Source organism: Mycteria americana, chromosome 1 (genome assembly GCF_035582795.1).
Source record: "Mycteria americana isolate JAX WOST 10 ecotype Jacksonville Zoo and Gardens chromosome 1, USCA_MyAme_1.0, whole genome shotgun sequence".
NCBI lineage: Eukaryota > Metazoa > Chordata > Aves > Ciconiiformes > Ciconiidae > Mycteria > Mycteria americana.
Window position 1 is genome coordinate 181,579,214 of NC_134365.1, and position 27,228 is coordinate 181,606,441.

The window sequence follows — 27,228 nt, forward strand, 5'->3', positions numbered from 1 at the left end:
CCATTCCAAGTGATGACCTACAAGAAGTAATTCACATGAAGCCTTCCAAATGCAGGTTAAAAACTCAGGTTGGCACCTTGAACAACTTTTCCTTTTGTAAACATACTAAAATTAATGTGGATTCAATTAAAAAAATCACAACCCTTCTAAAAGCTATTTTTAGAAAATTGTATTTCAGGCCAAAACTGCATTTTGAAGTAGGAACCTTTATATAACACGTATACTCAAATTAAAAAAAAAAAAAATCAGGGAGAAGATTGGAAATTTAAACTCAGTTTAAAACAGAAAGAATCTAGAATTTTCTGAATTATAGGCAACTCTAGATCTTGCTGTAATGTTTCAGCTAAAGTATCTGGATATCTGCCTACAGACTCAGGCATTCAGTATGACTTTTGCTGTCTCTGACAAATCCTACTTTTTTCTGAGAATATCATTATCATTTTATTAAATAATGAAAATAAAAAAAGCAATCTGAAAGATGGTATAATTTATGGATAAAAATACAGACAGCTGCAAATCTAGTTGGAGCTCCTCCAAATGCTAATTATTTCCCTCCAGCAAAAGCACTGAAACCAATGACAGAGTATTCCTAATTAATTTCATGGCAAATAAAAGCAGTTAGTTTAAATAATTTTCAGATGTGGCTTAAGCTCATTAGTTTTACTTGGTACTGAGATGGACTAAGAACATAGAATAGATTGAAATATTTCAGTAATTGCACCAACAACTACTTAAACTGCTTTAGCTAGATGCACAAGAGACATCTATCTTCACCCTAATTACAAAAACAGAGACTCATCTAGAAAAGAATAAAACCAGGCATGTCAAGGCATAGGATTTGCATCAGAAAGTTTCTAAGATGGTATCTCAATGCATTGGATTGTAAAAATCCTACTACGGAGTTTTGTCCTCAAAGCTTGGAGCTTGAATTTCTGGTTCTTCTGTGAGAACACTAACATACTTGAAAACATCCTTCAGTAACCGTACGTAAGTATCAAGAAATTGAGGATGGACCTTCAAACAAGGGTCTTGTTTAAATTCTTCCAAATTTGGGAATTCTGTCTTAAAGCACAGATATACCGTGAGAAATCATTTTTCATGTAGAAAGGATGATGTGATAAATAAATTATTGAAGCTGGAGAAGACTATTTAAGGTACAGAAAATACTGTCAAGTGACTTAAATGCAGTTTATATCTATTCCTTAAAATAAGTACTCTTGAATGGAAATTTTTGCACACTACTTAATTTATTAACTTCAGAGAAATTATTTTCTACTGGGAAAGAAAACACCCTCATATTAGGATAGAAAATGATGAAGTTAACTATTAACTGAATACATGTGCTTTCAACAGTAAGATATTGTTCTAATTCACAAAGACTTAGTTTCTAGAATCTACTTGGACTCTTTGAGCACCTCAGAACTTGACATTATCAGACATAACTAGAAATGGAGAATCTATTACTTAAAAAAAGATACTGTGCTAAGAATTAAGTAAACGCCCCCCTCCCCCCCCCCCTACATTTAATGAAAAACTCTTGGTTATTCCCCTTCTTTGCAAAATGTTTTATACCTTATAGCAACAGCCTACAACAAAAACTTAAATATTAGCAAGGAAGTACTTTATCATCACATTACCATATTAAAACAATTATCAGAGTATCTAGGTGTGAAATAATTTTCAACAGAAAATGTCAAAACCATAAAAAGGGCAAAGAGTGTTATAATGAACAAATAAAAGTCTGACAGTAAGTACTACCTAAAACCACAAGCAGAATATGACTGCTGAGGTGGAAGTTTTTCATGGAGACATCTTTTGGAAAATAGATGCAGTAGATCCCATAAATGGAGTAGGAAGATTATAAGTTGAATATGTCCAGATTTATTCAGAAAACAGAGAAATATATTTTGATTTAAAAAAAAGAAGGCTTGAAGAAACTAACTCTTCAAGTGAGTTGAAACAAACCAGCCTCTAGGGAACCCTATCAAAATTTTCTGATCAACAGAAGAACCTTAGACGTTTCTCTCTGAGAATACCTGTAACAAAATCATGCTAACGAAGATCCATAGTCATTTTTACTAGACATTGGAAAGACAAGAGGGACACACTGGACAGCTGGGATGCTGTGTCCAGTTTCAGGCTCTCCATCAGAAGACAGACTGAAATGGGATCAGTGAAGGCCACCAAGACAGTCGGGGCAGTAGAGCACACATCATCTAAAGAGAAGCTGAGAGATCTGGGTTTGTTCAGTCTTAAAAAGAGAAAGCTAAGGCAAGATCTTATTGCTCCCTTTGACTACCTAATCGAAGCGTTCACGGAAGATGACCAGATTCATCTCAGAGGTTCACAGCGATAGGACAAGAGACAATAAACAAAAGTTGCAGTGTGAGAAACTGTGATTAGGTATCAGGAAAATTTTTGACCATGAAGGTGAATCAAATACTGGAACAGGTTGTCCAGAGGGGCTGGAGATAGTTAGAACTTGACTAGACAAGGGCCTGAGCAAGCTGATCTAGCTGAATCTGCACTGACAGGGAGGTTGGATAGATGATCTCCTCCAGAAGCATAAATACTGACAGATCACGCCCTGTCTCATCTTTTAAGGGAATATAAGTAGCCTGTAATCTTGCACAGGAGAACTCATCCAGATAGGCTGCTACTATCTGTTAAGCAAATAACAGTTTCAGAATACCTCAAGGTATTCATATGAACCATTCAGGGTGAAAGAAAGATATTTTAGATCAGTAATGACAGCCTGTTTGGAGGAAGATCAACAAGAAGGATGATTAGAGAAGGGGGAAAAAAAGCAATAAAAAACTTTGTTACTAACATTTTGTTTATGTTTTCTTTTATTATTTCTAGATCTTACCCAATCTGAACATGAATTATCAGGACAGAAATTCTGGATTTTAAGAGAATGCAATCATACTTTGCTAACTAGAATAATTAAGTAATTTTATGTTAATTTTAAATACAGTGTTAAAAAACATGTTAACAGGTTTTTAACTGGATGCTGTGTGACAGAATTAACAAACTTAACAAAATCAAAAGGAACATAAATAATTAATTCTGCTCTGCTTTTTACAGAGATACAAAATAGACCAAAGAAAGCTAACAAAAACGCACAATTACTGATTTAAAAATGATCCCCATAGCTAAAAGAAGGATGGTTAAAATTATGATCCGTAACTGGTACAGAAGAAAACATAGGGAAATATTTTAACTGTTCTTTTAAAAAAATTTAAAGAATGTTTATAAACAACTTTGAAGTCCAACTGTATAAAGCAACTCAAATGAAAAAGTGTAAATTAATATTATGCCTGTTTAAAACTCAGTTCCTTCGTTATTTATTTGCCCTGTTTAGATTGCTTAATTTTTTCTAAGTTAATTTAAAAAACAAAACAAAACAACAACTTGCCATCTTCGTGTCGGAGGTACTGGTTTCCACCTCTGTCTCTAGCTAACGACCATGCCTCGCCTTCATCACTTTCACAGAACTCTACCATGCTGTTCTTATCCATTTGCACCCACGTACCTTCTGAATTAGTCACCTGATGCACACACATAAAAATGCACAATTTATTGACTTTTCAGATAATTCAGCAGCATGATTCAGCAACTTATAGTATCTGAAAAACAAACTCATTCCAATCTTTATATTACAAAGCAAACATGAAAAAAAAAAAAGTTTCTTAAATTAAGGCCACAGGCTGAGGTGGATTGAAGGACCAAAACTATTCATGGCACATTTACAGTTAGGAGTATTTCCAAAAATCTTAAACCTGTTTATGTTCAGAAAAAGCAAAACACCAACACCACAACTTTAGAACATCCAAACAAGCCTAAATAAAAACTTGAAGGAGATATTCACCAAAATATGCCTTTTTATTGGTGGCTGCAACAGCAGAATTATAATACCAAGTTATATAAGAGAAGTTTGTCCAAGTACTAATTTTGTTCCTGACATTATATTTAGGAAATAGCATGACACACTTCATCCTTAAGCCCTTCTTAACCATAAAACACCACAGCTGGACAACTGGGAACAGTAACAACAGTTCAGCAACTGAACAAATGAATACAATCAATACAGAGAAACAGAATAATTTGTTAATTGGTTAGGTCCTAGAAAAACATTTTTTTCAATAAAACAAAATTCTTTCGAACAATATGACAAAAAAGTAGAACAAGAAACATCACTTTGTAAGGAATACTGTAACAGAAATATAAAAGCAAGCATATGTAACTGCAGTACAATTTTAACATTATTCAAATCAATGCACACGTCTAAAAGGCAAAAGACATAATTGCATTAGTATTTATAATATAAACCAAGTTCAAAGGTTAGTATTTATCATGAGGGTTGGAAAAGCAAACCTGTACAGAGGCAGACTCTTTTGTTGTGTTTACTACTGTTATATACTGGTATCTATGAAGACATGAACTGAAGCTACAAGGATCCATACCTCGCCCACTGCCTTGACTTTGTTTCCCAGAACTAACATTCCAATTGGGATACCTCTAAGGTTAGGGCAGCTTCTGATGTTGTGACCTGATGGGCCAGTCTTCACTACCTTGTACACTCCAGGTCCACCTCGAAGGAATGGCATATCTTGTTCTTGCATCACTGCTTCCTGTGGGCAGTGTGAATTTAGGTCTTTGAAAAAATCATCAGTATTAGACCTAGATTCCTAAGAAATTAAAAAAAGGCAAAACAAAACAGAACAGAATAAAACCTATTAATAATACCTTTGAACTCTTTAGATAAGAAATATTTATTTCAAGACTGCAATAGCTAAAGTTCAAAGCTAAAAGAGATACTAGTTACATCGCTAATTTTAGCGTGCAATGATAAACAAATAACTTAGTAAATTGCACATTAATTGAAAAGTCACCATATTACTCTTGAAACAAAAGTGGTATAAATGTAACCATTTATACAAAAGGAGTATCTCATGTCTACCATTAGAGACAAATTATTTTATCTGACCGCTTTCACTAAATCTTGTTTCATACTGACATTTATCAGGATACACACTCATTCTTCCTGCTGTACTTGTGAAATTTTGTGAAAAAGTCTGGGGCTATGTAAAGGGAATTTGAATATTATCTCTTTCTAAATGATATGCTTTTTTTGATTTCACATTTAGAATACATTGTTAATTTAGAGTAGAGATAAAATTACGACAAAGAATAACAGCAACACCATAGATTCTTAAACGCACATATAAATATTAGTGCCTATTTATTATTTTCACTATGACAATAAAAATGGCTTGCAAATTTATTTCACCTGGTACAAATCCGAAATGAGAAAACACTTTTTCCTACCAAGAAAAATTGGTAGTTACTCAAAGAAGATAAATATTAGCACAGATTTTTCAGCCAGCCATAGCTTAGTAAAAAGGCTACTGTACATAAAAATATGAGGAATGGGAGTAACGTAATGCACATTTTTATCAGAAGAAAGCAAGCGAGAGGCAGGAGTGAGCTCTATTATGCTTATAATGCAAGTCACAGGTGCTTTTAAAGGAACACCTGAAAGTTAAGAACTAAGTAATGCCCTGCGGGATGATGCCAGTGGTTCACCTAGTCCAGTATATTGTCTTCAGCAATGGCAACAGGAGATGCTGTTTAGAAGTAGCATACAAGTCTTTATTAGTGGTCTGTCACTTATATACCAACAGCATTTAAAATCTTTTTATTATGGCTGTTAGAGGGTATACCCTATTTTCCTTAGTGTTTATTTATGAATCTGATTTCTATAAATTTAATTTCTTCTGAATGGGCTGATACTTTCTGCCTCCACAATCTCCTGTAACAACGCCTTCCAGGAGTTCACTTCCTGCTGTGTAAGAGAATACTTCCATTTATCAGTTTTAAACCAAACTTCTGCTTATGTTATTTCCTTTTTAATCAATGCAGTTTCCTCTGATCGCTTTAATTGTCATATTTTCAGCTGTTTGATATTGAAGTCTGTGCACTATGTCCAGAGTAATACAGCAGTCTTTCCAAGAAGCCTTTATACAAAAATGAATCTGTTCTGTAAATATGTAACCTTCAAAGCAAGTTAATGCAAGCTGAGGTAAACTGGTTCAAGGAAAAAAAAAAAAATCTATATGTTTTAAAGACAGTTTAAACATTGTCTAGATCTTAGTAACAATAAGGAAGTTTGCTATTTTGGGCAAAAAGACTCAGTGGAAAAACAAGTTCTTAAATCTCTAAACCAATACGTACAACACTGAGTGTTATCTTCATTACAAAGTTCGTATGAAAAAAACTCAATCTCAAAATCACTACAGGGCTGCAGAGATTTAGACAAGCACTTCTGTAGATAATTTAAATTGCTTAACTGTGCATAACTTGTTCCTATCACTATATAATTTAAAAAAAAAGATTAAGAATGGGCTGAGTATTTAATAAATATTTGTGGCTTTACTCATACAAATATCTTATTAGATGCTGCAACTTAATGTGTACTCTCCAATAACAGAATAAACTGTACTAGTACATTCTGCGTCAAAAAGAGAATGAAAGTCTTTATTATGTTACTAGGCCATCTCTCTAAATTTCTAATTTGGTTCATTAAAAAAAGGAGAGTGCTACTTATGAATTAATGAAAATTCAGTAATCTGCCCTGGTATTTTTTTCTCATCCTAAAGTAAGAGACATAGATACAGCGTTCTATGCAAATCTGCTATTTCCTGTAAAAATAATTCAAAGTAAAATAGACTTCAAAGAATATTTAGCGTAAAGTTGAGTCATAAGGTACAATCTGAAAACACGAGATACAGTATGACTGTTCCTGTCATTTAACTCACCTTAGGGGGTAAAGCTTTGGAAGTCCATGAAAAAAAGTCCAAATCCCTTACTCCTTGGCTAGCATTAAAGACATTCTGAGCAACAAAGTTTAAAAAAAAAAAGACATATATCAACAAAGAAATGGGAACAAAGAAACATTGGAGGAAGAAGCTCAAGGTACTATAATGCAAACTTTCTCCACAAGTAAATTTACTGGTAGAACGTTTTGCAAAAGGGGAAAGTTTTGTTTTCCTAATCAAGTCACCTGAGTCCATTGCTCATCATGGCAAATCATCCAGTAAATAAAATCAGTTTAGTATGTCAAAAGCTCAAAATGGATGTAGTGTGTCATGCCATTTACTGAAATTAAGAGCCAGACATTTCTTATAATGCTTAAGACTTCGTGCACAGAAAAATCTCACACTTTTGTTACAATGAAACAGTAGCTGGTCCCACCACAAACCAGAGTTTTATAGCAAGACAGTCTGCTGTTCTGAAAGATAATTTTGATTATTGCAGGACAACTGAACACGGACTTTTTGTCACCAAGTCAGAACTGAAAAGATGCAGAAGGGCTAAGCTCACTGTTGTTGAAAGCAATTCACTTGCACAGAATGATTTCATCAGTTTGCACATCAAAATTGCACTCTTTACCAGAGCCAAAAATTTCAGAGTGTTGTAAGGAGAATGATGATTAAGATTTCATTAGCTTTATAAAATATACAATGCATTTAGTAGTTTATTATGAATTATCATAAACCAAATGGAACTGCCAGAGAGAATTCACTAATTTTATAACCAATTTCCCGTATGTTAGAAAGGAGCACTGCTGTTCTGTATATTTTTTCCTCCCACAGAACAGCTAGGACAGCATTTTTTAATCACTGGATACCATGAAAAAGAAGCCATTTTTTCTCCATAAACTGGTTTCTACTCATTTCAAAGGAATTTTTACTGTTCCTGTCAAATGAAAGAATTAATAGTACATATATAGTAGTATTAGTAATCATTATTTATTATAGAATTCCTTTGGCAAAACCACCATTTTATGTATATGAACAGAGATACCAAAATCTCATTTCCTATCCCCATCCTGATGGGGGAACCAAGTGAAATCCCTGGACAGCAGTCACATTAAAATTTAACAGTAGTTAAAGAAAAGGCAATGAATCCCTTTAAGCAGAAACAAGTACAAAACACTCTTGGCATGCCTCCTCTGTATTCCTTGAAAAAACATTAACATGTTAAAAGTAAGTAAACCCAGACTTCTAACTCATGATAGAAGCAAATCATCTAGCTATATACTGTTTGCAAAACTTCTGCTTTACATAAAGTTTCAGTAATTCAAATGATTTGCAATTTTGACAAAACCAGGGAAATTGTCAAGCACCAGCATTTCTTTAGAATTTAGTACCTCTACCGAAAATTGGAAGAGGTACTAATGCATTAGTGAGACACGTTTTGGGGCATTGGGGAAGGTGTTAGATAGGAAGACTGCCAGAATAAAGGCTTATCAATTTGACATAAAACTATGACAACTATAAAAAGCCTACATTTGCCTAATGAGAGTGTACTTCATAGGCATCCAACATATTTTAATGGACTAATTATATTACTTTGCAGCATATGTCATATTTTGTGATGAACTTCTACTGTACAGAGAAACATGGACTATCCATACCTAAGCGTTGTTTCAAAGATCCACTTTTGTATGTTACAAAGCTGGATGTGTAAAACACAAAAAAGAAACCAAGAGCTGTAAAGTGGGACCATGCTGGCTTAGCAACACCGAGAAGATCAAACTAGGTGGTCTCCTTTGCTCTGGAACTTTAGATGTTCCTGGCTATTAGCACAGTGTATGCCAGTTTAGATGAATAGATCAGGCATGTATTTGAGAACTAAGTTTTCATTCTGAAGAAACTACTACATACAAGCTTTATATTTAGTCCTTATGCTATCATCTGTAGATTTAGTTCATTTTTTCCTTTCAAGCCTTCCCTTCCAAAAACTAAAAATAATTTCAGGAATTCTTCCAGAAAAAAATAATACTTTTTTCCAATAAAGTTTAAGTTTCAGAAAGAAAAAAATTAAATATAAACTACTTAATTTCACCACCAAAAATTAGCAGACCATTAAGAAACATTTAAAATCTTAATTAATACTATTTTTCAAAGCTAAGGCTTATCTTAAGCAACCATCTTGACATTTTACCCAACCTAGTCTTACCCTCCAATTGCTTTCCATCATACCCAAAATGATGGTAGAAGTCTCTTGTGAATGTCCTTCAACATTTCCACAGAACATTCAGCTTTTTGAGGCTGCAGACACTGCAGTCTACATACTAATTTTGGTTCTTTCTTCCACTGAAATAATGGTTTGAAAAACTTGCAGTTTCTCAATCCTGCTTGCCTGTGGTGGTTGGGGAACGTAATAATGTAACTGGGTACAATATTCCTTATAATAAAGTTTTACATTTAAAATGAAGTAACAAAAACATATTTAGACTATGATTTTTTAAAAAGTCAAGCTCCAGAGATTAACCAAGATAAAATTATTTTTCTTCCTAGTGTGTACTGTTTTATGCTGTATCTACCTTTCTAATAAGTACTGTGTGTGAGCGTGAATACGTAACTGTCCGTGTAAGGAACTTAACAAGTGTTTTTTCCAGTAACAGTTAACTGAATGTCACAAGACAGAAGGAAAAGTAACTACCAGGGAAGGAAGCAGCTTATCCAAAATGGCAATCTATTAAAACTCATACTCTTATCCAAAAATCACCATCTATTAAATTCATAGTCTCATGATCATATTACCTACAACAGACTGGATGCTCAATTTTAGATCAATGGCTACATAGCAGCTCCTCATGGAAGGATTTGACTATACAGCTTTTCTTAAGAAGGTAAATGACCACAGCTCAAATAAATAGTTTGGCAACTATAATGGATCTCTGCTTTCCTATGATAATTTCTCTTTAAGTATAATAGCTTTGATCAAAATATACAGAAATAGTATATTTAGGAGATCTAAGATACTCAATAATAGATTTATCATAAAATGTATGGTTAATACCTACAAAGAAACATAACATTTAAATACAATATATATGTCAGGAGGACAAGAGGCTGAAATTAACACTGCTGAAAAATTCTACCTTTTTCTTTGTTCACTGTTCTATTAATACAGTCATGAAATAGAAGAATTAAAGCTTTATAAAAAATATACCTTAAATATATTTTACAAAATGTTCTGAGAGATTTTATTTACTTAAGGGATTATTAGAAAAGGCCTGTATGCTTAAATGTGACAAAGTAATGTAATCAGAGTTGCCAAGTCTGCACACTCATGAGTTGAATAAAAATTGAGTCTAATAAAAGTAATGTGACATTCATTTGAACAGGGAATACAATGACTAATTCAGCCACTTGATTTTCCATTTGTATTTTCACTCACATGAGAGACTTCTCCCAGTCTGATTCCTTCTTCTGAAACCAATAGCGGTAGAACAGCTTTGGATTCCAAAAATCTAGTATATTAACAGATTTTTTTACTACATTCTGCTCATTGTGTCATTCAGTTACCCAAATCAACAGAAAAGGATGAGCAGATATGGATTATTTCACAATTTAATCTACAGAACCTTTAGCATTTATTACTTAATTGAATACCTTTTGCCATGAGTCATTCACCCCAGAAGACTGCATGATCAAATTTGACAACTTTATAAAAATACAGTTCTTTTCTCAGACACTTTAGAGACAGACAGACATATATTTTTTAATATTCTCAACTCAGTAATCACCTTAAAAGAGATTTTATTTTAAAACTTTCTACTGAGAAAGCAGTATCACTTTATGTGATCAAGATTTAGCAGGAAAAAGTTTGAAGCTGAGTTACAAAAAGCAGGAGCTTACAAAAGTTTATTGAATTTCATCAAGTTGTGTGGTGCATAATGCTATAATAGCATGCATTAAAGACCAAGGCATTCAAAAGTAAGCCACTGAACCTTGACTTTTGTTTTGTGGCCTTTGAGAAAGAAAGAAAATATTAGAGAACATTTTTTCCTTTTTCCTCTTATTATTATGAATCAAACCAACAAGTCTTAATGCTTAAATATGGTCATAATGAAATTAAACAGCTTCAGGACTGTTTCATAACTTAGCTTCAGCTAAGTCCTTTCAAAAATTTGAAATATGAGAGAGATGCAAAGAAACCATCCATCTGAAACTAGCTGAAAACACATCTCCTATTATACATAACTACATTGTTATAATTGTTGCTTTTGTAAGACTTTTGCTATGTTGGCCACTGGCTCCTTAGTGATCAGAAGCTAAGAAAGCATGTGACTTATCTTGTGCCATTAAGGATGTAATATGACTGGTTAGTTAAAAGAAAATTAGTAATATCTACCAACTCCTAATAGTCCAAATGGTATCAAAACTAATTCACAGCACTGTTTAAGAAAAAGAGTTATACAACATTTTATCTGAACTTTACAGAAGCATTTAAAGTGAAATGTATAATAATTAAATGCTGTTTTTCACATTTCATTGTACCTGGCCTTATTAAAATGAAATTTGAATTATCAAGATTATATTATCAAGATTGAATACTCAGTTTATTTATGACAGCCATTTCCTTTCAAGCTTTTCTCGGAGAGCGTAGGGTATGTTCTCCTCTAGAAGTAAGTGTGTACTAGAGCCAGTTGAAATGTACCAACCAGTAAGTTCTTGCTAACCATGTACATGACTATTGAGCTCAAAACTTTTCCCCTCAGCAAGTAAAAAAGCATTAGGAATAGAAAAAATGAAATAAAATCTAACAAAACATAATACCCATCCAGGCTTACAATACTGCTGCATACAAACATTAATGTTTTGTGAAAGTACACTATAGCTGTTTTCTAATGAGTATCAATTTCTAAGGCAAAAAATATGAGCAAGATTTTAAGCAAACTTATAATTTTTCAATGTTTTCATACATTCTACAAGCAGCTAGATAAATATGCCTGTCGTCATAGTGTTTGAGTGACTGATGACTGAGTACAGAAATAATTTGCTTCCCAAATGCAATATTAAAGTACTTCCCAAAATAAGGATTTCATTGAAAGAAATCTCCAAATAGAATTATATCAACAAATAATTTATAGACAAGAAAGTGAATAGGAAGAAGATCTAGTTGCATCATATAACAGTGTTTGTCAGAACATGGGCTGCAGCCACAGGAGATTTATGAATTGCCAGATTTGGCTAGTAGCAAACAGCCCAGTTTCACTGGAACTGGGAATATCCAAGATCTTCTATGATTGGAAAACATGAACAGCATGACATTACTGGCTCCAGGTGTTTAATTTGGACAAATATTTGTTAACGGTCTTCAACTGCAGCAGCAGCAGCTCACTCATATAGGAGGATAAATCAAATCTAAATAGCTGTATTAGCAATTAGATCTGGTTCTCACATTCTGCACTGAAGAAACCAAGGTACCGCCCACTCTGAGGAACGCACAAACCTAAATGAGCCAGAAAGGCCTGCACTTTCAGAAAATCTTTGAGAAACACTGGTTTAGCTAACATGCTTCCCCCTGACCCCGTGTTTTTTTAGATTTTTTTAAACTGTATCTTGTTTACAGAAAAGGTGTAACCTTTGAAATGTAGTGATGGTGATCGCCATTAAAGTTATCCAGATAAATTATGCTTACTCTTACTATAAATTCAATTTTTTACTCAGTCTTGATGCTCTGGGATTCTTTGATTAGCTAATAAATTGATAACTCAAGGATTCAGGTGTAAAACTCACAAAAAATATACACAAAAAACAACAGAGCCTGAAGAACTTCTCAAGTTTTTTTTTTAAAAAGCCCCAATTACATTGATTCACTGCAGGCTGCAAGCCTCTTCTGAAATCACGGCATCAGTAGGCCGCTTTACGGACAATGACATCTTGCGTCGAAAACTCCTGGTGCAGACCACAATCTAATATGATTATACTTTTGTACACTGTTATCACAGTCCTTGCACTTTTTTCTCTTCTAGGAGAAGAGGCTTCAACATAAAAAGCCTCATACCTTTCTACACTCCACCCTCATTACACAACGGCCCTCAAAAATGCAAACACATATAAGGTAGTATTTGGTAATTAAAATATTGTTTACCTCAGGACTCATTTGCAGCCTTAATTAAAGAAAGTCTTGTAATGAGGATAGAGTGTACTTTTGGATATTTTTCAAAGGCACCTTTTACTTACGTCAACAGGTACCAGAAGGCTCTTGCCAAGATGTTGGTTAAAAGAGAGACACCAGGCTTCAGTGTAACCATTCATGTTAGGAACATACTTCTTTATTGTCTCATCATTCAGCCTCAGCCAAACACCATCATCATTGTGGATCTATGGGAAACAAGCAACAAAAACGAGCCATGCCCTTCTGTAACTGTTCTGTAGCTAGTAAGGATTAACAGACTTCAGACAAACAGACAATAGTAGCAAGGAAGTAATGATCTTCACTATGCTGATAGAACGTAAGAAGAGGTAAAGAGGAATATCGACAAAATCAGAATTTCAAAGCAATGGGAGGCATATCTTTTTAGAAGGCAAGGTGCAAAGATAAATTTGAAGCAGATCATGCAATAATAACAGTTGCTTTGAGAGAAAAGAGGAAAGAAAGCCAAGCCTTCATAAGCTTCGTAAGCTCCCCACTTTCCATTTTTCCACTGCTGATATAACTTAGTAAATTGCAAAAATATTCCTTGTATATGAAGTTATATTGTAAGAAAAATACATGCATAGTAGTCTAACACACTAGTGATCTTTCAGAAGTGTAAGTCAAAGATGTAATGAAAATGACATCTACATCTGAATTTTTGTGTAGAGCTGAAATAGTAAGTCATGAACAGCTAATCCTTACAGATATTATTATATGATGAACTCTAGGAATTTTGTTTCCTCATATCAGAGTTTCAAAAGTTTGTTACACAGGTTTTCAAGTAAGTAAATTAAAAAGAAATGACAGCTTGAAAAACTAAATTAGTAAATATTTAGATTTTTGCAATTTATACTCTTACTTTCTTAAGTTGTAATATGTCAACATCTAAACATGAAAAAAAACATTATTTGCATGAATTAACTTTACATCTTAGCCCAATTTTCAACAGAAACGTCTTATTAATTACCTCGTCAATGAAAGTGATGGATCCATTGACTTTCACTATGCCTATTTGCTCACTCTGAAGGGAAGGGTGGCTACGGATACGAAGCCCTGCACTGTCCTTGGCCACAAATTTGCGAACCTAAGAGAAGCAAAGGAAGACAGTAAGGAAGAAAAAATTGGAACAGAGAACTCAAAGAGTAAAAAGAAATAGGTTTAACAGATTCTGAAATGCTAGTGACAAGATGGCAGTCAGAGTTACAGTTTGTTGCTAGTTTCCCATGGCTGCTGTGTATAACTTCACTTTTGTACTATAACCAATAAAATCATAATGTTCAAAAAACTCCTAAAAAGTAAAAGTGCATTGACTCAGTCTTGGAAAGATGTCTTGTTATACCACACAATATTGAGTACAAGCTTCCAATTCTTTTAACTGCCCCCCTTCCTTTTTATTCATTCATGCAAGTTTCAAGGGTTTTGCCTTTTCAAATTTATATTTCCAGTAACTGATCAACCTGGGATTACTGATTCTCATTTACACTACCAAATCATTCTGTTTAGTCAGCTTTCTGGCCAAAATTTGGATATTTTCCTTAGCTAAAGAGTTTAAATAGCCATTTAAAAATAGAAAAAGGAAAGATCTTTCTACTTCTTTATTTTATTTTTCAAATAGCTGTTTCAATAGTTTCTCCCTTTTTCACAGGAAGGTTAGATCAGATGCTCCTTGTTACTAGTTTGATTTACTACAGCCCCTAAAATCTCCCGGTTGTTATTCACTATCATTTTTTCACCATTCAAACACATTATCAGGCACCTGTCCAGAGAACAAACGTAAGCCATCCTTTTGGTCTCTGGTTTTACGAAGTGCATATATTCTATGCATGTGGTATAAAACCTTTTTCTTGGAAGGTATTTTGAAACTCCACACATAAAACTGAAAAAAGTATCAACCGAAGTATGGACTCAATCTTTCAGTTAACGTAAAGTACAGAATGATATGGAAAGAATAAACTCAGGAAAAGATAATGAAAGGTAACAGCTAAGTGCATGAATTCATTTTCTTTCCTAAAGAAATTACTTATTTTAAGAAATGGTATTTATTTTAAGGCTAATTAAAAAAAAAAACAAAAACAACAACAACAAAAAACAAACAAAAAAAACCCCAGAAGCATGTAAAGAATTTCAAATGTAACTTACTCCAAAATGTGCAAGGTTTTGCTTACTAACAATCCTGTTACTCCAAGGATTTAGATTTCTCTCAACCCGCAAAACTAAGACTTCCAAGGTCCTTGTAAAAATATAAGGCTGAATCACGCTGACAGCATTCTCAACATAGACAAGCCTATAAACAAAGCCCTGCAAATTAGGGGTCGCTGCATTATTACCCCAAAATGTTTCTTCAAAAATCATATGATAGGTTGGCTAAAACTTGGATTAAAAACTTGAATTTAGAGGAAGAAGAACTCACGCGCAAAATTTGGGTACGCACAGGCCTGGAAAGAGCATTTTTCCCCTCTGCAGCAGGTAACTAGTTAATAGTTAATAGAAAACTTCAAGCTGTAGCTACAAACTGTTTAGGAATCAGATCCACTGATAGAAAATACAACAAAAAACACACGAAAAGTTCTCTTATGCTCATTTCTGACCATAATGAAAAACTTAATTGCCCGAGTCTTCTTTCTGATATAGCAACTCTATGCTTGGAATATTCCTCTATGGCACAACGGTTCAGTAACTGTCCTGTAACATCCCCATAGTCAGTTCTTCCATGGAGCATACACAAACTGGACTCCAACTAAAAGAAGTGACTAATGCAGAAAGGCATAGCAATTAACACGTACATCTCCCTTACAGTGCACAGCAATTTTCAAGAGCTTTGTTGCTGTGCCTTCTTATTTGGTGAATCTGAGAAGAGGTACACCTCGCAGCACAGAAAGGTGTATTGTGTAGGATAAAGCAACCTTAACAAGGGGGTTAACCTCCTATGAAGGGATGCAAAAAACCACTGCCTGCCCAGAGCTTTTGGGTTCGGTGGCTTTTTTTGCAATTGATGCTAGCTACTTGTTCAGTCATCTGAGGACAGTAGAAACAGTCAAAACATGTTAGCGACCAATCATTCTGGTACCAGTCTTGCCCCTTCCAATTCAGCTAAGTTAGGACTGCTTTCTTCTGGTAGGTTCCAACTACCCTGAATTACATTACATAGCTTGAAAGATAATGTTTCCCTCAATAGGATGTGGAATGGAATTTCCTGCAAATTAGTTAATCTAAGTTTCACAGCCAATGAGGAGGCAGCAATTCTTATGGGTCATATACTCCAGGCTGAACACAGATCACTATGATAATCTCCTTTACCAACTTGGATGGACAGGAAAACCAGATTTTCATCTGACTTCAAGTAACAGAGAATGAAGAAATCAATACAAAATCATAATGTAGTATCCATTTTCAACTTGCGATTCAAGTAAGGTTTGACTACAAAATTGGAATGTTCCACTGTCTCAATGAAAATATTTTGGTGTTTCTAGTTGAGAACAGATCACTACTGAGAATGCACTGTTAGTGTCCTTTGGTTATAACTATCTGAAATTTTGCACTGACAAAGAAGAGGAAGAAGCTTCTAGACCTCAACTAAGCCTTTTTTGTCAGCGAAACATGATTTGGTATATTGGACTGTCTCTGACTGATACATGTCTAATCTGCATTCTTGGCTTTAGAAGCATGGTGCACAGTGCAATAATTACCTTTCTGTATTATTTATAAAACTGCTGTTCATACACAAAGAATTATTCTAACCTGGTTTGTTATGTGATTTATTACGACACAGAAGAAAGAAGACTGATAAAATGATTTACCATGAAAGGTCTAGTGTATTTTTTGCAGCAGGCTCTACAGACACTATATACAGGACAGAAAGATGATGCCTCTTTCAAAGAGACTACAACTTGGAACAAGAAACAAGACATGCAAGTAGAACAACAGAGGGAGATGATTAAATCTCACTAGGTAATGCCTCAGAACACCAGAGGCCTAACTTTTGTCAAGTATTTTTAACTGTCATGAAGACTGTTACTTGACAAAACGTAGCTGTTACGTATGAACCAGTCATACATAATAGAAGGTATGGGAACCTCAATTCCCACTGGAATAATTGAAAAGAAAGACAGCACTTCCATCCAGCAATTTATTTCATCTTAGACCAGATGTGACACTCACTTTGGTGACAGCAAACAACACATATGATGATCAGCTTAGATGGAGATATCATTAAGTTCTGTGAGATGAATCTCACCCAGTAGGAAGTGGGAGTTTTAATTAAGGTAATGAAGTAACCAGGAAGTCTTCCTTCCAAGCGAAGGGAGAAAGCCTAAAAGTATTTTTTTAAATAAATGCAATGAGGGATAAAAAATTGTGTGGAAAATAAAGGTAAATTTATTATTTTTATTTTGAGGTGTGGCTGCAGGGAAAAGAATCTTGTTAGTGGCAGAAGCAGACACTGGATGCATTTACAGACTGGGGAACTGTACAGCAAAGTTACTGTCTCTAGATTATTCAGAAAGTTGGAAAACAAATAAATCAGGACGCGCTGTATAGCTAAGAAGTTGGCGAACACCTGATCCTTTTTGTAACCACGTATTTCTTAGCCACCTTTGCAGTTGTAATAAGACAGCGAAGGATAACCTTGTGGTATTTCAGAATTCCACATATTTTAATACAGGTTTATTCCACGAAAAAAAAAGATTTAGCACCTCGTTTAATATCTCTTCCTTTGCATGTAAGAGGAAGTGGAAGATGGTTCCCTCATATGGGCATTTTCCTTATAGCACTGCTACACCACCTTTCAGCTTTCCTCCGTTATTTGTGTCTAACTTTAGTCCTTCAGGGTGAAATGATAAGGTGAAATGGGGAAGTCAAAAGCTACAGAAAGAATAAGTCTTAAAAATAAAATCATGATAATCTAAGGAAGGAAGATATCACTGAAGAAACTAATTTTGGATTTTATATTGACTGAAGAATGATCCTTATCACAAAACAAACAAAATCTTTGTAAAGCCCTTTGCACAATTAATTTCATAGCACAATATCAAGGAAAAAGAACTAATAATAGTGCAGAATGCGGTCTGTGGCTTCCATAATGGCTGCACAATGTGTGACAAGCCAAGACTAAGGCAGTTTCTGTAGAACTTCTAACAGCTTTATTAATGGATAGACAAAAGGAAAACTGGATGAATATGTTCCATTTTATCCAGTATATTAATTTCATTCCATTCAGCACATTAAAGAGATTTGCAAATATTCTTAAGTCCTGCACCACTATAATGTGATAAAGTATATATTAAACAAAAATAAAATCCCACCCAAATATAACTATCTGGGTTTTTTTTCAGTTCTCCAAACCTTGTTTGGCTGAGGCTCTGCTTTTGGTTTAATAAGCTGGGTTCCAGGAGGTATCATTCCCTTTGGAGGATCTTTTACTTTCACTTCTAGTCCAGCATCTACAAGCAAACAAAGACTACGTTTAAAAAAAAAAATATAAGGGGATATATCAGTCAAACAGTAACTACAGTTTATCTATGCTACAACTCAAGAGTAAAATAACCACTCGCTTATCTGTCTTCCATAAACAACACTTGCAGTTGCTTCATGGTGCAAAGTATTACTTTCTCAACATTTGTATCTTCATATGTGGAAATTTACAGATATATAATTACATGTTGTTAATACATATCTGTCATACCTTGTGTACACAGCACTATTAGGTAATTTTGTATCCTAATAGTGTCCGCAGGGGCATGTTTCAATAAAACGGTGAACACCATTGAAAGAGTTAAATGTTTGAGGGATGCAAGCAAAAGCTCCTGGAGAGGCAAAAACTTATGCATGCTGTACTGCTGCAGATGCAAATCACAAAATGTGAGAAACAAGTTAGAGCTTCTGAATCCAAGTTACACATTATAGGCCTTTTCTGGTTGTGAAGAGCCAGCATCTTTAATTACCAACACTGTTATAAACCCAGAAGGTGCTGGAAAATACCTCAACACAGTAAAATTCTGAAATCATGAAGAAAAATACATGTAAAAAGCAGTTCAAGCTTAAGTAATAGATGGATATAGCCTTGAGTAATAATCTTAAAAGAAACTGTCTCAGCAATCACCATTAAAGCCAAACTATAAAAACTTAATAGCCTTAGCAGATCTTTCTGGGTTTTTGTTAGTTTTACAGGGTGACCCTTTGAAGAGCAGTAAGTTGAGAAGAAGCAACCAGACCTAGTGATAAACCTGTTGGTCTCATTATTGTTCTTTCAAACAAGCGTGGCAGTAACAGAAGGAATCCAGAAGTACCAAGAAGGCAAAAGGTTTGAAACATAGAAGAAACTAAGTGCTACTAGGACTGAAGTGGTTAAAAGTTGAGAGAATTATGGGTCAAGCATCAGTATACAAAAGCTTGAGGGGATAGTAAGATACTACGATTGAACCAGAGCAGAAGTAACACTGAAGAAAGATGGAATAGATAAGTATTAAAGGATACTCACACCTGTATAATAGCTAAGGTTAACAACTCTATCCTAGCATTTCTAAAAGTTAAGCCTATGTAATGAATGAACATGTTAGAATCTGTGTAAAAATATAACAACAGCTGATTTAAAACTATGGTGTAAATTTTGTCTACAGGGATAGCAGACTAGAAAAAAAAAACAAAACAATCAAGTACACTGGAAGCTCCTGTGAATGAAAATGTTCCGTTTTGAAGAACCAAGATAACTATTAATAACCATCTTTTATTAATTTTATCTTCTTTAGGTAACACACAAAATTGAGTATCCCATTCCAATCCTATGCACATTATGTGTATGTGTATTTATGAGTATCACCTTACATATTTACAGAAGTTGCTGTACAATATTGGGAAAGAGGAATTGCTGGTCCTGGCAAATCCGCTTAAACCCTCCTATGAGCCCTCAGCCTAACTACAATGCCCCTGCTACCATCTTCACCATACCACCAGCAAGATTAACAAGGGACAATTCAAGATACAGACATTTTTTGAAGGGGGAATCTTTCCATGGCTTACTACAGCATCTTATACTATAGTCCCTAGGACCAGCAAGACAGCTAAAAAGATTTTCAGCAAGGAAGAAACCCAAAGCATTTAAAATTAGTACAAATAATTTAAACTTAGGGTAGAGTTTCAATTAAGATCACACTTTCTCAATTTTCCACAGAAGAAATGACATTATTTACTCCTGCATGGTCAGGAACAACTTTCCCTTTTCCTAGGTTCTTCAGTGGTTTTTTCCCCTTTAACTATACATCTCTGTCACTGAAACAAGACATTTTTCTTGCAACACTGAGAGTACAGAATAAGAAACTATTAATCTTGGAGTCCAACCACATTATAAATACACAATTTGCCAAATATATTCCTATTTCAAGAAGAGAATAGCTGTGATTCTTTTTTCTTTTGAGAAAGAAGAGGGAATTAGAAGATTTCTGAACCAAAACTCGGGTACTAGATTTTGCTATGACCTTTAATACAAACTCTTGTAAGCGCCAAGACATACATTTGTCGGTATACAAACTGGATATAATACAAATTTCTGTTTAAGTATAGTGAAAATTAAGTACCTATTTCAATGCCATCTATAGTAACATGGATGGTATAGAGACCAACAGCTCCAGGAGTCCAGTTTGCGCAGTATGTACCATCATTATTCACTCTGATCAACATGTTTTCACTAGGTCTAGGCATAAACAAAACAATTAAAATCATTAAACAATTATTGTCCTCTTGAAAAGCATTTGTAATAGTTTGGAAACTAATTTTTTTTTTTTTCCCCTTTCAGATCATCTAAATACCTTTTTTCCCCCATCCAATGTACTAATTCCATATTATTTAGAAGTTATAAACCTCTGTACCACATTTATTTATAGCAAATGATGAAAGAACACATTCAAAGACTAGATAATACAAATAAAGAATCAACATTCAAACAACTAAAATGAAAGATTTTAAACAGAATCTCTAAATTTAAGAAAACAAAATATACACAATTTTTGTAGTGTTTCCACCTTTAGACAAGATTATTTGGCAGTCAAGGCTTGTGACTCTGGGTGCAAGCAGAAGTGACAGGACACATTAAAGAATTACTTTTTAATAGGGACTAAAATTAATGTTTACCTCTTCGGTGTTGGTGAAGCAAACCGTAGTTCTTCAAAAGAATAATTTTCATATGCCTATAAACAGATGAAATTCCACAAACATAAAATCAACAGTTATCAATTATACTAAGGTCATGAATAAGAGAAAGTAGAATATTTTCTCAAAGAACTAATCTAATTTTACACTCACCAGAAGCATTGAGCAGGGAACCAGAAACCAATTCCAAAACACAGAAAGATAAACACACACACATATGTACATACATGAAACAAGTATCTTCACTTTCCCTTTAAACTGCCATTATTTAGATAATAAAGATACTTATTACTAACAAAAGCTTTGTTCACAGTCAAATATTTGAATCTCTTCCAATCTGACTTGCATAAAACCCCTTTGAATTACTTTTAATAAGCTAGATTTCAACTTCCTTGTAGGCGCAAATACCCACATAGTATCTAAGGGGTATCGCACCATTACAATTAAGTCAATCTAAGTCTTTGCTGGCATGATATCACCGTATTGCTCTCATAATTTTGCATGCCATAGAAGTATACAACAATTTATGTTGCAAAAGACCTCCAGAGGTAACAAGAGTTCACCCCCCTGCTCAAAGTAGAGCCACCCTCAAAATTTACATCCAACTATAAAATTAGGTCAGCTTGTTCAGGGGTGTATCCAGTCAAGTTCTGAGTATCCCCAAGGACAGAGATTCCACAGCCTTTCTGGGCAGCCTGTTCCACTGTGACAACTCTCATTGTAATTTTTTTCCTCCTAATATGTAACCGGAATTTCCCTTTTTACCAATTGTGTCCATTGCCCCATATCCTTTCCCTGTGCAAGTCCAAGAACAGTCTGACTTTTGCCTTCTCTATAACCTCCCATGAGAATGCCATGTCTATGCTAAGACTATAGAGCCAGTAGAAAATTAACCTTAAAAATATAAAACTAAGTAGTTTATGCCAGTTTAATTCCCTAGTCTAGCCTGGGACCATATGCTTTCCAGAAGATGGATGGGATAGATAAGCCTAAACTGTTATGAAATCACTGCCTTAGAAATAAAACAAATCATGATAAACTAAAGATATGTCACAGAACAAAAAAGAAAGGAAGCTTTTTCAGTAATTAGTGTAAATTGAAAGACGGAGTGCATACATCTGTTCTGAGCATGGATGGGGGTAAGAATTTCACAGAATGCTGTCAGATCATTAAATAGTTTAAGTGAAATTTAGAAAACACCCCTTAAACAGCTGGGAAGCAGTCATATGCCATTCAGAAAGCATATAGTATAAAAGATACCAGTTATGAAGGTTAGATTTCACTGTTCTCCCAGCAGAGAAAATCAGAGACAGTTCAAGCAATGCAAGGAGTTGCCTTATCTGACCTAATCTGGGCTCTGTCCATCAATGTGCAGAAATCTCTGAGATTCTGGAGTTTTTAGTTTCAGCTGTCTGTGACCCAGGACTTTTCCAACACTTTCTGTAGCCTATCCCTATAGCTTCCAAATGTAGGCAGTGAGCACGATCCTAGTTATTTGCCTAGGGGAGTCGGACATCTCTAGATCAATCAATAAAGGATCCTCTTGAAAGTCTTTTGCCAGGCTTTGTAGACTGGCAGAAAACGGGATAACTTCCCTGAAACTACCTGAAACATCCTCTATCTCATGACCTGCCAGTAAGTGTACACGGTCTCTAGCACAAGATGCAATCAAGACTGCATTGTCCTGCCTGGCTGCAGAAGTCTTTCTAAATGTCTATTTGAAGAGGAGGGAGATGGCAACATAAAAAACAAGGTCCAGAATACCTAACAACTCATGCTACTGCCACCAACAGGCCAAACACTGCCTCTCTTACCACTGTGGACATGGTTGACTGGTGCTTGACTTGAGGAAATCTGAAGATATATGGGATACAGTAGTTTTGAGATCAGCAGTCAGTGCACTGAAGACCACGTGAAGTTAAGAAAGCAAATGCGTTGCAGGTCAAAAACTGCAATCCAGCCCAGTGGATTTTCCAAAGGAATTTTGGATCCTCTTTCTTTCTACTCAAAGTGAAGAAGAAAGTCCCTCTATGTTGAGGTGATATTTCCCATTGATTCTCACTAGAAACAAAATGGTTTACTTTCACAGTTTCTTGTGAAATGACTGCACTGAAAAGCCCCATAAGAAGTAGACAATGGTAGTCCCAGAACTGCATGAAGTACCTCAGCAAGAATATCTCTGGGCTGCAATGGTTGCTGATTTATCAGATTCCCATGTTAAATCCAAAACAACAGGGAGAAAAGGGATTAAGAACATTTGAACGTACAGGCAGATCAGCCATTTTAGGTCTCTATACAAGATGTGGTTTTGGGTATCAGTCCCCCACACATGTAAATTCATTGTCATGAGGTGGGAAGCTACAGTTTCTATCATATTTGGATGTTTCTATCATATTTGGATGTTTCTATCATATTTGGATGTTTCTATCAAGTACTGATAAAACATGCAGGCTGGTATGTTGTATCAAAACAAAAAGGTCAGGGGACACCTGCGTTTTACACTGAAATCACTGTCCTGAGTAATGCAGGGAGGAAAGTAGAAGAGAATTTTTATGCTTTCTTGAATCAGTACAGTTGTTAACAAGCTAATCAAGAACAGCATGTAACACATCTGCATTTCCCACAATGTCAGACAGTCCTTAATTTAAGTAGCAAAATATCAGCTCTCTTCAGAATTAAAAAAAAAAATGTTAGTTAAAATTTTGGATGGAAAAGACTTAATCTGAAAGGAACCTCTGGAAGATTCCCCAAAAAGGTGTTAAACACAGAAGCCAAGCTTGTTTCAACAAGTAGAGACACTTTTTGTATTTTACCTTGGTTTGTGTCTTTTACTTTTTCACTTTTATCTTTACAAACATTTGTACTGTTATTATCTACTAAGATGACTTTAAATGAATACTTGCATTTTCGTTTTATCTTAGCCTGATTCAAGTTAAAGTTTATTACAAGTTTACTAGCTAACATCAAGCATTGCTCGCTCAAAAGGTCCATCAAATCTAGAGATTAATTTCTGGACACGTTGCACTTGTTCCACAGTCAGTTACTCCAGAATATCTAATGCGTTGCAAGGTATGCCGCTGTAACATCTGTGTGAGCAGGTTTAATACTTATTACTGGAAAAGAAGCAGCAGGTGCCTGTGGACAATGGCTATCAGAAATCCCATCTGGGTCCCAACTTTGAATAAATAATGTATTTCCCACCCCTCCCTCAAGTCACTGATAAAAATACCATGCAGCATCAAGCCAAGAAGCGATCTTTGCCGTGCCCCAAGTGAAAAACAAACAAACAAGCAAGCAAACCACACTTGTCTCCTTGATATACACTCCCCGGTTCTAAATATCTTTTCAGACATGTGATTTAACAAATTTTTAAACCGTTTGTTGTACACCATATTTATTTCAGTTCTTTCATTGATCCATTAAGACTATATTTAGTAGCTAGTTACACTCTTTACACATAGCTACTGCAGCACTATCCTTTGTAGAAAACAACCCTGTACACTCTAAAAGATGCTAGTTTGCCGATTCCCCCCCCATAAGTCCATATTGATTATACTAAGTATTATCCTTCTCTAAGTCCTGATTAATCATGTCTTACTAAGTTGTCTAACCGCTAGTTATACACATCACGTCACATCTCTTAACTGGGTCATTATGTTATATGTATGTAAATATATGGTGGCTTCTAAAATATACTCAAATCAATACTAACTGTTCAGTTTTCACCTCTTCAGAAACTGTTGCTGGCAAAGTCTCTGAGCTGATCCATTTGACGGTGGCTAATTTCAACAGATGTTGTTTAATATTTATGCATTGGTACACAAATCATTCATATGGTCTTTTTACTATGCTGAGCTCCTATTTTTTCCTACGTTCACCAGTTACAGTTTTTAATAAAGATTCACTGCAACACTTCAACTCTATATGGATAGATTGGTTTGACTTCCCCTCCACCATTTCAATAGCTGCTTTCATTTCTCCTGAGTGACTCAGACTAGTTTGTTAATCAGTGTAATCAAAATCAAAGACAACTTTTCTTTTTAAATGCTAATCCAGTTTATAACTGCTTTAGAGTTCAGGCAATTGGCCCTTTTGATGCACCTAGTTTTCTGCTGAACTTAAATATAATCAAAGTAATTTGTAATTAACGTATTTTTAGATTGTGACCAAACTGAAATACACTTTATTCTCTCTCGTTTGCATACCTTTACACACTTTGAATGCTGAATTGTATAGTTATATTGCTAAAATGACAGCAATTTACCTTCATCATTGTAATAGCAATATATCGAGCTTCTTTTACTATCATTGGCTCATAGGAAGAATCAAGCTTTGGTGAAGGAAGTCCTCCAAAGGTCATATCACTGCTAGGGGAAGCAGCTGTTGCAGGACTCCCTGGTATCCGTTGCACCTTTTTAACTTGTTCTTGTTGCAAAGATGTTTTTTTCTGAGAAACAGGAATAGCTTTAACTTCTACCTGCAATAAGACATGGAATACAGAAGATGATTTAGGGAGAAAAAACACACACACATTCTTTTAGATCTGGTAAGGTACAGTGAAAAAGTGCTTAGAGCACTCACTATAAATCCATCTGTGCCAAACACCTATGTGTCTACAGTTAACACTTTGCAAAGCCAAGCACAGCATCTCTGAAAAATGTAAATATACAGAAGCACCCAACTGACTTTGCACAAGATCAGTAAGGGCCAGTGTCAGTTCTGCCAGTCCCAGAGCACTCCCTGGGAAGCAGCATGTAGTCTGGTATGCCTAGCTAAGTTATCCCACAGATAATTCTCAGAGGTAGGGAAGAGAACCTTCCAAATGAGTGTACAGGTTTCAGAGTGAGTCAACAGGGCTTGCTAGATCTGGATCAGCAGTGGCCAGATTGGATCCTGGCTAGCTCTGCCACCCTACTACATCAGCACATTTAACGCATATTTTATCTGACTTTTTTTCCCCAGAGATACCACAGACCTCTATTACTGCAGGTAACACAGTCAGCTGTACTTATTTTTCTGAGGAAGAACGCACTATCTGGAAAATAAGTTTACTCGCTACTCATCCTAAATCTGCAATAAAATGCATTTAATTACTGCAGTTTTCATATGCTGTTTTGATTTACTGGAAGTTACATCAGCACATTGCACACTGAATGAGACCAACAGAATGATTAAATTGAATTAAGATTTCTTACTTCAATACATTCATGAAGAAAAATAGTAGTTAAACAAGAAATCCAGCAACAATTTTGATGCGTATATTTTGACATATCCTTTCCTGATTGACAGAGTAAAATCACTACTTAAAAAGTTTTCTACTTCCTTTGTCACACATTTAAGTCAGTAACCACACATTTAAATTGCAATCAAGCTGTGTCTGAGACCGATTCTTGTATTACTGTTGTAGACTCACAGTTCAGGAATGTGTTTACAGTGCTCTGTAAGATAACCCTCAATTATTACATCCTATATGACGAATAGATTTGAGAGTTCTTATGACAGGAATTATGCCTTTGTATAAGGTACTTCACATACTTTCAGGCTTGAACAAAAGCAAGTCTTGAAAATACTTGTACTACTCCAGAATAACAGTGGGCTTTAAAACACAGACGTAACCTAATTTATTAAAACAACGTGAAAAACATTTTGTGTTCAATTTTGCTTTGCTACTTCAAATCAAGCAGCCAACTTTTATACATATCCCATAGGTTTTACTCCAAAGCCTTTAAGGGTTTTCCAATTCTACCTGAGGCTGTCATGAATACTTCCTTTCCAGTACTTTAACAACAACAACAAAAAAAGACTACGGGAACTTCCAAATATTAGAAACAGAAAAGGGGAAGCACTGTTCTAGTCTAAAATAAAGTCACTATAAAATGGTCCATCAATGTGCTTCTGATTCTTTTTTCACTCACATTTATTCAGTTTAAAATTTATAATATTCTTTCTTGGTTTACAAGTTAAAAAATGGATTCTTCTCACCTTATACATCATCACCATCAAACATCCTCTACAACTGATTATTTCCACAAGCTACACATATGTAGCTCATTACAGACAAGCTATAAATTGCATGAAAAGGTGTTG

General features: G+C 34.9%; 1 protein-coding gene across 22 annotated transcripts in view; it reads right to left on the reverse strand.

Annotated features, from left to right (window-relative positions):
• The window catches only part of MYCBP2 (MYC binding protein 2), a 210,179-nt gene that overhangs the window by 55,235 nt on the left and 127,716 nt on the right, over positions 1 to 27,228 (reverse strand). For 15 of the 22 annotated variants that reach the window (XR_012773473.1, XM_075488504.1, XM_075488604.1 and 12 more), the window contains 9 exons: positions 25,406 to 25,618; positions 21,124 to 21,179; positions 20,571 to 20,686; positions 18,343 to 18,440; positions 13,970 to 14,086; positions 13,047 to 13,187; positions 6,822 to 6,896; positions 4,467 to 4,691; positions 3,419 to 3,551 (listed from right to left, as the gene is read on the reverse strand). Coding sequence is in view for 21 of the 22 variants with exons in the window: in XM_075488504.1 (XP_075344619.1) it covers positions 3,419 to 3,551; positions 4,467 to 4,691; positions 6,822 to 6,896; positions 13,047 to 13,187; positions 13,970 to 14,086; positions 18,343 to 18,440; positions 20,571 to 20,686; positions 21,124 to 21,179; positions 25,406 to 25,618 (1,174 nt within the window). In the remaining variant the exon portion in view is untranslated. The remainder of the gene's footprint in view (positions 1 to 3,418; positions 3,552 to 4,466; positions 4,692 to 6,821; positions 6,897 to 13,046; positions 13,188 to 13,969; positions 14,087 to 18,342; positions 18,441 to 20,570; positions 20,687 to 21,123; positions 21,180 to 25,405; positions 25,619 to 27,228) is intronic. The other 7 variants (XM_075488539.1, XM_075488494.1, XM_075488484.1 and 4 more) reach the window with 6 other exon arrangements.